Source organism: Anabrus simplex, chromosome 8, assembly GCF_040414725.1.
Source record: "Anabrus simplex isolate iqAnaSimp1 chromosome 8, ASM4041472v1, whole genome shotgun sequence".
Classification (NCBI taxonomy): domain Eukaryota; kingdom Metazoa; phylum Arthropoda; class Insecta; order Orthoptera; family Tettigoniidae; genus Anabrus; species Anabrus simplex.
In genome coordinates, this window is record NC_090272.1 from 229,410,861 (window position 1) to 229,423,773 (window position 12,913).

Genomic DNA, 12,913 nt, shown 5'->3' on the forward strand with positions numbered 1-12,913 from the left:
TTTTTGTGAATAAACTCATCAACAATTTTAAGAAAGTTTCCATACTTATTTCATGCCAACCTCTCCTCTCTGTAACAATTCAGATAGAGACCGGACATACCCTGTGTCACTCTCATGCCTAGCTAGCCAACAATTTTCCTGTTATAGTATATATACATAATACCTTCATAAAGAACAGAAAACTTGTGTGATGTTTCGAGAGCCAATTACTCTCTTCCTCAGCGGTGCCACAGAAATTTGATCAAGCTAACACTTGTACTTACTGGAACGTTGAACAGATTGCAGCACAGGAGAATCGGTCTCAAGATTCTTCGTATCTGTGATGCGAGTTTCGAGCTGAAGCACTGCCCATCACTACTATCAAAAAACAGGTCTATGAAGTTAACCTAAGCTGATGCTATTGCAACACAGAGCAGGAATTTTGTAGATAGGGAAAACAAACAACTTTACAGCAGACCTCGAGAAAATGCCAGCATTTTTCAAGTGCCGAGTTTCATTCTGAGTCACCAAAACTTAAGTCTCGTTTCCATCTTGCAAATCGTGTTGTGAACTGCAAACCACAAGTATTATTCAACAGAAAGAAGCTTGCGTACAACCCTTTTCCTAAATATCTCTGCGTCAGTCTGGATAGAACCCCGAGCTACACAGAGCATTTAAGCTCTTTCATTCAGTTCATGTAAGAAACAATAGAATCCATAAGCTTATGTGGGGCTTCTTGGGGAGTCTGCTGATGGCATATAACTGGCACCAGTCTTGTTTACTTGCTTACTGAGTACCGGGCTCCTGTATAGTTGGAAAGCTTGAACTTGCGAGTAGATGTAAAATGATACAATACATTGCAGCGCTGGTACTGTAAAGTCAATTTAATGCGCAGGTCGTCTATAGGATGTCATCTTGTAACAACTGCATTAGGCCTCTCTGTAGGCCATACGCCATTATTTAAAACCCATGCCACTGGCTACCCGTGCAGAGCCACATTCCTCCACCACACCCGAGGAGGAAATGTGCTGCTGATGAAAGTTAAGATGATCTGGATCTCTCTCTTTACCACTCCACCAAGAATTCCGCCGTTTGTCATGACGACTACTCTGATCGAGGAGACCAGCCCGTGCCACACCAGGCAAACTCACTGTGGATGGATTTGATTTAAATTTAAAAAATGCAAGGATGAGTGATATACCAGAACCTAAGGAACGTGTCACCTCCTCGGATCCTATAAAGAAGCTAATGGGTCTTGCCTTCCCAAGAAAGATCATGGTGCTACCTCATCAGGGTTTAGCTGGACATGGCTGCTCTAACTGCTTTTGGCTTAAATAGGGCAGGATCAGTTCAACAGCATGCAACTGTGATCGGGATGATCAAGCTACTGAATATCTCATCCAGCGTGCCCCATGTTGCTTACCCTGGAAGCCCTAACGACTTGTTCAGTCTCAATTCTGACCGGAATTTGGACATTAATGTGTACTTTTATCTATTGTGTAATCACGATGCGATTAACCAACTTAGTGTCAATAACCAGGAGTGTCGACAACTACACTTCTTAACTTAAACGCTTAATTACATTTAGGGAATCTCAAAAATGATGTCTCAATGTATGAGGAAACTGTAAAAAAATGACAGAAGATAAATAAAAACAAACTATCTTCAAAGTATTAGAACAGTTTATTAACCTTATATTTATAATACATTTGATGAAGGTGAATGCTTTGTAGTCTTCAAGTAGTTGCAGGGGTTTTACTGTAATTAACAAACATAAGATATTTCACATCAAGAAAAGTTCAGTTTCATACATCAAGTAATTATACTTAAGTTTTATACCAAGACTTATTAAACTTCAGCTACCCATTGAAAGCAGGTATAGTATGCAGAAATATGATGGAAGAGTACTCATGCATAAGTAAGGAAATGAACCAAAGAAACCAAAGAAGAATCCATCGGTGACACAGAGATGTAGGATAAAGGTAGACTTCACCAAAGCATTCTGATCCCAATACCAGAACATAAAAGCAGTAGCCAATTTACATCTATTTTTTGCCCTGAAATTGAAGCAGACATATGATAAATGTTTGTATATGTACATGCATTATGAAGAAAAAAAGTCATGCATGGAAATCACAAAAATCAAAATCCACTCAAAGCATGGCACTCGCAAGCCAGGAGCGAAATACTTTCCAGAAACACATCGCATTATTTTAAATCTGTGTTAAATTGCACCAAGTCTCAAACAAGATTCTCCAGCCACATTCTCAACATTAAAAATGAATTAAAAAGAGGCATTATTCCAAATCCATATGTGGTGTCCACAATGTGTGGTCATCTGATCTCATATTTCTATTCTGTAGTTTGAAGACATTTCTTCCAGATATTCAATCTCTTCCTAACAAAATATTAAAAACATAAAATATTATACCACATCTAATTTAAAAATGACTGAAATGTATCTTCCATTTAACATTTCAATACCCAACACTGTTAAAATGCTTTACAGGGGATTATAAATGCTGACATCATCATCACCCCAAACTGTATTGTAATTGACAAACATCTGCCATCACTAGAAACTCATCCACTTCAGGAACAATTTTATTACTATTCAGAAGTATACAACAACAATTTTGAACATAAATTGATAGTTCAAAATTACCCAGGACAGGCTAAGAAATCAATGACTCAATGATACAAGTCTCCTATTAAAGCAAATGCTGATAACGTAATTATTAAGGACTTTCGCAGTATTAAGAAGGTATATAGTATCAGCCATTAAAAAATATCAGACTTCACACATTTTATTTTTATAGGGCTGTTCTACTTTATGGATTCTGGCCATGAAAGAGACCCCTTCATTGATTTCAGGAAGTTCTTTTGAAGTTCCATTCAGCCTTTCGTAAAAATCTACAAAGGCCATACGGTGGCACCTGCCCATGAAAACTGCATGGCTAAGTTGGATTGTTTACATGATTTGCTCCAATTCTTGTAAGTGCTATATGTGTAAGTAGCATTATAAATGTGCACAACACTGTTACGTGTTAGTGCAACTGTCAGCCTTGGTATTTCCTGAAAGGGATGAGTGAGTCAGGCTGATAAGTTCGCAAGCTAGTCTGTAAGAATGCGACTACCTCTGCTTGTATTGCGCTTATTGTCTGCTGTTTCTGTGGAATTTCTGGAAGGCGAGACTAGAATTTTCTTAATGTGGCCGCATCCTGATGATATGAGAATTTCCTCACCAGACATATAGGTAAAAGTGGGCTATCGCTGCAAAAAGGGTAGTGTCGGTCATACTTGAGTTGTCTTGTCGAGTGTTCAGCATGGGAGCAGGCACTTGAGTTGATTGTAAGTTACTGGATTTGTCTGGAATTTAGCCAAGTGTACAGCAGTCATGTGTTGGAACTGTCTGCATGGAGAGTGTGAAGTGACTGTAGAGTGCAAAGTCGAGACCTGTCAATCAAGATCACGGAAGGATCTCCTATTCCACGTGAACACCAGCTACTGATTAGTGTTGTATTTCATTGTCAAGAATAATTGTGTGTGTACTAATTACGCCATCCTAGATTAATTTAGCTCAATAAAACAGTGATTTATTCATAACAATACCATTAACTTAATAAAATAAATTACGTAAATTTCAATGGAGATAACTTAAAAATTTGGATTTTTACGTACAGTAAAGGAGTAATTCTTGAGTTGCCTGCCCCCTTTTGGACTTGGTATCATTTCTATTGTATTTTATGATCTAACCTCTTCAGTGGCAGGCCCGAGAAACTCTCGGGTGGCGCATGCCTGCCCATGACGTCACCAGCCGAGAAATTCTCGTTTAGCTGCAGTTTTCATTTCGCGATCACCTATTAATTTCTCGGGTACTGTAATCTCTTTGGAAAAGGTTTTAGAGCTTTCTCAGCAGATGGCGGGAGGGTTTCGAGCTGTATTCATGAAGTCTCTGATTTAAAATATGCCTTATCTTCTCTACTTTATATATAATCTCTAGCGAGCTGGCTAGGTGAACAGAAATGGCGAGCGCGAAAAACAGAAGAGATGTTTCTGAAGACAAAATAAGGAACTACATCAAAGATGAATCTCAAAGTGATATTAGTACTTCTGATAGATGATGATTCTATTGATTCTTCAGATGATGAGCTTCTTAGTATATCTAATGAATGTGAAAAATATCTTACATCAGAAGCTGAGGTGATGGTAGAAGATCTTCAATATATATTTGAGTGGAAAAGGTATAAGCCTAGGGATAGTATGCGAGCTAATATAATTCCATTTACGGGAAATCCTGGTGTGAGGGTTGGATTATTACCAGAGGCGAGTGTGATTGACTGTTTTGGACAGTTTCTAACGGATGAAGTTGTAAATATGACAGTGACTGAAAAAAATCCACGCTAAAATGCATCGAAAAACTAGTAAATAAATCTCCGCATGCAATGACACAGTTTTCTATAGAAATTAACTCTTACAAAATTTGGCAGTTTATTGCGTTAGTGTTGTTGATGGGAATAATACAAAAGCCTGAAGTAAAAATGTATTGCACACAGAAGAGTATTCTCAAAAATATCATTTTATGAAACCATATCACAGGCCTACTGGAAATAAAGTGTAAATAGAGTTAAGGTAAGTTTTTATTAACCTTGAATAATATATGAATGTGCTCCCTTAATAATTGTTACTCATTCTTTGCTTCCTAAAAATAAATTATTTCCTCCAAAAAACCTCACTTTTCTGGCACAGGAGGTCTGTCAGAACCCGCCACTGAAGGGGTTAAGACATTCTGGAAAAAAAATAATTAAACCACCCACTTCAGCAGTACTTACAATAATAAAATAAGGAATTCTTGTTATATACCTAGAAGAGCTAGATCTGTAGATGATTCTATGAAGTTTTCCAGTGATCCAGAGCAAGTCTCTACAGACGTTCTGCTTTGATATGGTGGATAGATGCACTGAAGACACAAACAAGGAAGTTTGCCTATCTCACGAAGCAGCGAACCACCTCTGTTGTTGGTTCAGGTAACCCGAGTTCTCAACGGGAGATCAAAACCAGCAGGAGTGTGTTTAGTGTTAAGTAATGCCAGTCACCCCCATGGCGTTGTGCTGCTCCATCCAGACTGTCCTCGTTTGTAGTTCCCCATATCTAGATAAGCTTTCACTTTAATTATATTGATGCAATATGTGAGTCCAAGGAACTTACACATGTACTGACCTCATTCTACAAGCCCAATAATTTATCCATTCAGTATCAAGCTGTATGCTTCCTCCTTTCCAACATTACCCGCACAGCTCGAATATTTAATTCAGTCTAATAAGCATTACTACCCTTTCCAACGTAAACACCAAACCATGCAATCCTAACTGCTTCATGCAACTGGTCACTTTACATTCCATGCATGCTGAACTGTGTTTGCACAACCAAAGCACAATAGGGTGATTTACTATTCACCATTATATAATGTCCAGTGCTTGAAGCAGCATGCACTGTGGCATTGAAGCACATTTAATAATATCATACACACAACAAATTTCAATAACATGCACATAGCAAGCAGTGGAATAACGATAATAAATCTAACCAATTGCACAATTCTTAGAAAACTGTTCATACATTGCACTCAATACCGAGAAGCAGGCAATTATCTCAAATAATTGCAAATCATATTAAGTGGCTTGTTTACAGTGAAACCTCATTTGTGCATTCCTCACCAAGAATATTTCTCGCTTAGCACATCATAAATTTGAAGTTCTGATTCCCATAATACACTCATGTAGGCACTGGGTCCTCCATGGGCACCAATAACTAGTTCCATGCACGACTGCATTGACGTGTTTAAGGCACGAATGGCGTCCTGGGGTATAGCCATCCATGCTCCATTCACCTGGTTCCTCAGGTCATCTTTGGTGGTTGGCACTGGGCCACAGCGCTGCACTCGTTTCACCATATCCTAAACATTTTTGATTGGCGACAAGTCCGGTGATCGGGGTGGGCAACAAGAAGGCTCGTGTTGGTGCAGCATTTGGTCGCGCATTGGGTTGCTGAAATATGGCCGTAGCCATGGTGTGGGGCGGTATTGGGTACAACCACGAACCATAGTTGGTGCGTGTCTAGGGCACTCTCCCCGTCTGCAGCGAACCAAAATATTTGAAATTTTTTCTTTTTCCTTCAGGGCTTGGTAGTATAATGTTTGACTTACATTCATTAGTTTATATATTACGAGTTAATTTTCCACACACACCACGTCAACTACCGCAGAAAAAAGAAAACTGGAACCAAGGGTATTTTCTCCCATCTTATTGAAATTTAATTATCTTCACACCATGAAGTAGAAAATCATGCATACCATTCAATTAAAACAATATCAGAGTGCTACATAAACATTAAGATGTACGATATGTGTAAGAAAAGGACTGACATAGTCGACGGACATATCAGGAAGTAATGTAATTTGATTGTATTATTCTTGTGCAGGAGCCAGTAGCTCAAAATTTGTCAAGATATAGGCAAGGATAGTAAATATATTTACAATTAATGCATTAGATTCCTTCCTTTGTTCAATAATCACTGTCATCTTTACAAATTATGGTGGAACACAAATTACCCAATTATAGAGGGCAATCTACGAGGATGCATGTTTCACGCTAGAATTGGCTTGTTCGGTCATAAGTACAAGCACCACAGCAGTCTCTGCTGCCGACCCTCGATATATAGAATCTAATATTTGAATCAAATCATACTAGTGTCCTTGTACTGAGGTGATGCAGCTCTTTTCGGAGCACAACCCTAATTGAGGTGACCGGTTATGTACCATTTTTAATCACATACCAGTCCTCCTGCCATTCTTAAATTAGTGGCAATACCAGGAATTGAACCCCCCCGAGAACGGCACTTAATAGTGCTAACTGCTACGCCACGGAGGCGACTACTGTTTGGATAACCAAGTGTAGGATCAGGTTTACCATTATTGTTTCTGTCTCAGGGATGAATAAAGTATTCTAAATGATTAAGACTGTCCAATTCATTCAGGCCATCTTCTGATATCTATCTGGCTACTGACCACAGTGTAAGGCGGCCACTGAAAGAAGGGGATATTAACACTGGCATTATGGGAAAATCAATTGGTTTTAGGTGATCACTCAGGTTTCAATATACAGTGCAACCTCGATTCTCCATTTCTGGAGGGACCAGGGCAAAAAAAAGTACAACACGGGAAAACGTAAAATCTGGGAACGAATGAACCTCATATTCAATACGGAACAATAATGAGAGTTGTTACTTGTAAAGAACGAACCATCAACAATTTGGCCAAGCAGTACAAAAATAAAATATGTACACCCTTATAATTGTACAAGTGCCCTTGAACCAAACCCAACTACAGCCCCAATGGGTCTTCCGCCTACCAAGCGACCGCTCTCGGTCCGAAGGCCTGCACATTACGAGGTGACGCACGACCAGTGTGCCGAATCCTCTCGGCTGTTATTCTTGGCTATCTAGACCAAAGTCGCCATATCACCATTAAATAGCTCCTCAATTAAAGGTAATCGTAGAATGAGTGAACCTGGAACCAGGCCTCATATCCAGGTAAAAATTCCTGGGCTGGCCGGTAATCGAACCCGGGCCCTCCGGGTGAGAGGCAGGCACGTTAGACCGCGGGGCTGGCTTCAAACATTAATTATCGGTACGCGACTTAAAAATCTCGAAACTTTACATTCTGTTTTACCGGAGAAACTTTGTCAGTTTCTTCTGAAAACTTCGTCAATTCCTTTGAAAACTTCTTTCAGTTCAGCAACTTTGATCAGACAAACTCTTTGAAAAATCTAATACCTGTAACGCCAAGCCAAACAACAATCGACCACAAGTAGTTTTTAATTCTCTTATCTAATAAAATAAAACACATTAGATACAAAAGCGCCCAACATGATGGCGAAATCCCCCTTTTTAAATCTTTCATTGTAATTTGGTCACTGGTATACTGTTCCTAGTCAGTTTCTGGAAATCTTGTACCGCATAAATTAGGCCTACATTGACTTTTAAAGGTTATGTTGAACTCGAGAATATGGTTACGAATATAAGTATAGATCCTGAAGTTCTCGAATGCATTATATTCAATTCTGCCCATCACTAATTACAATCAAATTGGAAAGAGAAAAAAATATCATTAACACTTCTGAAATTACGATTATTCTCTACCTTGAGCTCAGCTGGAAGGCACGCTTGCTGTAAAAGTTGGTACCAGTGAAAAATTATACAAAGTTTTTAAATGTACCGTGCGCCAGTTTTTATAACATTTTAACACAAAAACGTGGAATTCCCAGGCTTATATTAGGACTAAAACGATAATAGGAAATCCCAAACCCACTCATGGCTTTATGTATGCAAGACGCAATATCTGTTCTGGTCTCGATAACATAATTGTATACGATAATATTAAAATGCTAAATTTGTGTTACTTAAGAAGGAGCAGTTTTGATTCCTGCTCGAAAGCCCAGTGACTATACAGTGCCTTGAGGGAAATGTCGAAAACCTGTTCGGCGATACACTCGGGGGGGGGGGGAACAACCATCTAACGCTGAACACAATGTACCGTGTAGACGTTTTAAAACGATCCCTTATGCAAGTTCACCACCGATCGCTTTTCCAGTACAGTTCTTCCTCAAATTACCGCAATGACGAGTCATCAACACCGAGATTAAATATGCTGTAGCCGTCCTTTCGTAAGATACAGTTTCTTGAAATACGCGTGATCAAGGATTCAGCGTTGATGGGACTGAAATTTCTGGATGGTTGATATGGGAAATCGTTTCTTCGAGACACTGATAATGCAGGATTTTCACAACGTGATTGAACTGGAATGCTTGCGAGAGCAAGTAATTTGAACAAATATGGGAAAACGTAGTTTCCGGGAATGTATAATCAAGGTTCTACAGTATCCCAATCAACAGCATAAGCAATACCAACCCATTCAATGAACATCATGTAAAGCAGAACTTTATAGCATGCACAGAAAAAGCAACAGAAACAGGCACAATATTTGAAATAAGCATAAACATAGATATTACATTATAATAACCAATAATAGGGTTTAAATCTTCAACATGAATCATAACTCCTCAAAACAATTATGATAAGCACTATGTGGACATGAGCCACGGTGTTAGTAGCAAACTCAAAAGGTTCTGAAAGAATAATGAAATATAATAAAATATAATAAAATATAATAAAATATACCAAGTCTATATGCCTTAAATTCCACACTCAGTAAACTTTAAAGCAGAAAAAATAAGTCAACTGGGAGTTGTAATATGACAAAAATAATACTGAACATTCTCGGTTGTCTGGACTGTCAGATGCTGGATGACAAATACTGAGGAAGTAATAATAAAAATTATACAAATGTTAAATCCAAGGAGGACTGTAGGTAAGAGCATTATGTTGAGTATAGCATAAACAAAATACACCAACTTTCATTTAAATTTTCATCAACTGTATTCTTTTTAATAACCATCTTGTGCACATACTGTTTAAATTTAGAATCTGGACTCGTATGCATTACAGTGAAACCTAATTATGTTCCTCCTCAGTGCCCTTTCCGCATTAGTATGCCACTCCAAATTATGATAGCAAAAATAGTGATTTTCCACTTCTTTACTGTGGTCTTCACAGATATGTGCCCCTAAGTTCCAATCTGTATTTATTAAACACAAGTTACAAAAAACCTGGACACACTGTTTCTTTTTTCCATACCCCTGACTGCCACGAGTTTAACAATATTAGTAACAGAGCGATGATAATTTGAACCAATTTCAAATCATTTACAACAATAACCTGAACACACTGCACCTGCATTTACTGCTATTATCACTTAGAACAGACAAGAGAACACTAAATTTACAAATAAGATTACATGTTAGAATTACCAGCTACACGAGTCGCTGGGTATTGTTAATTGACTCAATGTCGTCATGAGAGCCCGCTAGGACATAGTACAAAATCGATATGGAAAATGATAGATTGCATTCCATATAAATGCTGCACAACAAGAACAACAATATCGTTGCTGACTCTTGTGCAGAGCACAAAATATCGACAATGGGAAAAAACTTGTAATAACGGATGAATCTGAGAAATGGTTCTTGCAATCGGAAGATATGACTTATTTTAAAGTAGGAATTTGAGGGGCATAAATGAACCATAGTTAGAATGAGATTTTCACTATAAGCCACACTTGTTATAGTGGACTTCTGCGAGAATTCCTTTTGTGCAATGAGTTTTTGACAATGGCCTTGATGCCATTCTAATCTCTTTCTTTGATCCCTAATAAATCCTGAACTAAGCGATATGGCTGTGCACATTAATTTGGGAGGGGGTGGGGCTTACAAACCCCGCCATCAGTCCAAAGGCTTGTGGCAAACATTTCCTTGCTTCAAACGGCGTCACTTAACCTAGGTTTAATGCAAACGTATTATGAAATCACATCTCAAGCTCCATGCAGAATAACAACATTCACTATAAATTTACACAGGAACAGCCTTCCTGAAATTTAACACGACGCAAAAATACGTAACCACTGAAAATAGTTATCCACACTGCTGTATCTTGAGAAGTAGAAGTATAACATTCTTGTTCTATTCAGTACATACCATTAAAATTAAGCAATTGTTTACTTCAGCCTTTATTTCTAAGTAGTTAACAACGGCTCGTATTGCACTTATTCCGAAAACATTATCCCGATGTTTGTTCACGTAAGTTGGAGTTGTGAGGATGGAGACCTCGGGCTCGCTCAAGATCAATTCGCTTGCGCATAGCGAGGAATCGATACGGACGATGAGCTATCGCATTCAATATAATTGCTGGAGAAGAGTGAATGAATACTGATAACAGATAAAAATTAGCATGCCCAAATTTGCCTGTAACAATGGATAATTAGTAAAATGGTTCTCATTGTAACCGAAGGATATTGCACATATTAATAGAGGAATTTTTGAATGTTAGAACAACACTGTCATTAAAACCGCGCGCGCGCGCGCGCATTGGTCTCTTCTGCTACAATAGCCGCGGTAAGATGCGTATCTGAGTCCGGTATCTCATTTTAGCATCCTACATCTCACTTTAGCCCGAAGTGACCGACCTCTAAATTCCTCTTCTGCCTTGAACCATCGTTAGCAAGCTTATGACGTCTTTTTCATATGTTTTTAATGTCCCATACCCAAAACAAATAGAAATAAACATTTGAGAACTTTTTTAACATTTCTTTAGCGCTAAATGCAGGTTTTGCTCTGTTGTGAATTACAGCAAGTCGAATATAAAATTGCACTGCTCTTATAGAACAATATTCAGGACCGGAAATTTCTTCCGTTAAGTGCGGGTTTATGTTAAATCGAGGCCACGCAAAATCGGGGTTACACTCTGTGAGAGTTCAGACTATTGGAATTAAAAATACGTGCTAGTGAGTGAGCCGCTGCTTAGAAAAACCATCCATGAAAATGTTTAAACAAATGACTGCTGTTTCATATCGATTTTAATGTGTTTTTGTGCGAGTTTGATATTTTTTCCGACTTTTATGGAAAATAATGTATAACGTTATAAGAACAACCTTAAACTGGAGCAGTTTTGCATTCACCAACAGAAATCTGTCAAAATGAAGCACAAACCGTAACTACAGTACAGTGTGCAGGGTAGATATCACCTTGTTTTATTGCTGCCACTGGGTCAATATTTTATGATGGTACAATTCATATTAATACAGGCTAAGATCTCTGGAAAAGGTGTGCTTTCTACTGAAACCTTGATTTAAGGTAAACCCCCATTTAAGGTTTAAAAAATCAGGTTCCTGTAAAAGCTAAAACAAATAAAAAAAAGTAGACGTTACTCCATTATTCATTGTAATTATTTTTCATCACTACCACTTTTCTTTTGGTCTGCACAAAAGATGTGCTAATTAAGTTCCACTGTATGCAAAGTTCTTCACATCCAACAATACAAAACCGAGAATTTATTTTGAACATTTAATAAATAAGTTCCAAGAATAAAAAAAATACCTCAATCATGTTCTACATACCTTCTTGCCAGCTGCTGCTCCTACTTTAGATTTCTTGGTACCACGGACCTTCTTCATCCTGTTCTTGCGTTCTTTACGCTGTTTTCTTGTGGCCTTAACCTTCTCATAAAGACCGTGCTAACAAAAGGAACATGAATGTAAGTAAACACAAGGGCAGCTTTTAGTAATGAAGGCACAAATACTGAAATTACTGAATATGTACAGGGAGAACAAAGATCCAAAAATTCATATTACCACCAGATCAATAAAGACAGCAAGCAGAGCAGACTCAAGTTCGTGTAAAAAAAACCGGCAGCTACACTATCATACGCGTAAAGATAGTCGAGCCGTGAAGTACAGAGCAACAAACTATAACGGAGGGAACAGACACAGAAATATATTGCACAAAGAAGGCCATCACAAGCTAAAATATTCAGTAACACTGCTGCTATGCGTTCAGAATTTTTATATTCCCAATATCTGAACCTTTTTAATCCATTCAATTGGCTGCAAAAATGTACGCATGCTTTCCTACTATTTATGAGTGCACAGTTTTAAACTTCCATTGAATGTTTAGTGCATGTGTATGTAATACTGTACAAGTCACTCGAAACATTCATATATACAGAACGAACAGGAAATGAAAATTCGAATTAACTGAACAATAAGGGGGAAAGTGAATTCTTAACACAGAGCATGTGTTGGATTTTGAAAGAAATGACTATGAGTACATAATGAAAAGTACTTCGGTGTGTGGATCTCATTAGGATAAAAGACTACCAGTAAGTTCCAGGAATAGTTAATGAACAAGAGGAGTGTATGTGTGGAGAATATACAGAAGTATTCAGTCAACAGTATGGAAGGATTACAGGTGTACAAACTCTGCAT

At 38.1% G+C, this 12,913-nt stretch overlaps 1 protein-coding gene across 4 annotated transcripts in view; it reads right to left on the bottom strand.

Annotated features, from left to right (window-relative positions):
- Window positions 1-1,643: 1,643 nt before the first annotated feature.
- RpS24 (ribosomal protein S24) overlaps window positions 1,644-12,913 on the bottom strand; it is a 325,883-nt gene continuing 314,613 nt past the window's right edge. For 3 of the 4 annotated variants that reach the window (XM_067152765.1, XM_067152764.2, XM_067152766.1), the window contains exons 4-5: window positions 12,047-12,163; window positions 1,644-2,036 (exon numbers count right to left, since the gene is read on the bottom strand). In XM_067152765.1, coding sequence (XP_067008866.1) covers window positions 2,025-2,036; window positions 12,047-12,163 — 129 coding nt within the window. In that variant the 3' untranslated portion in view covers window positions 1,644-2,024. The remainder of the gene's footprint in view (window positions 2,037-12,046; window positions 12,164-12,913) is intronic. The other variant, XM_067152768.2, reaches the window with a different exon arrangement.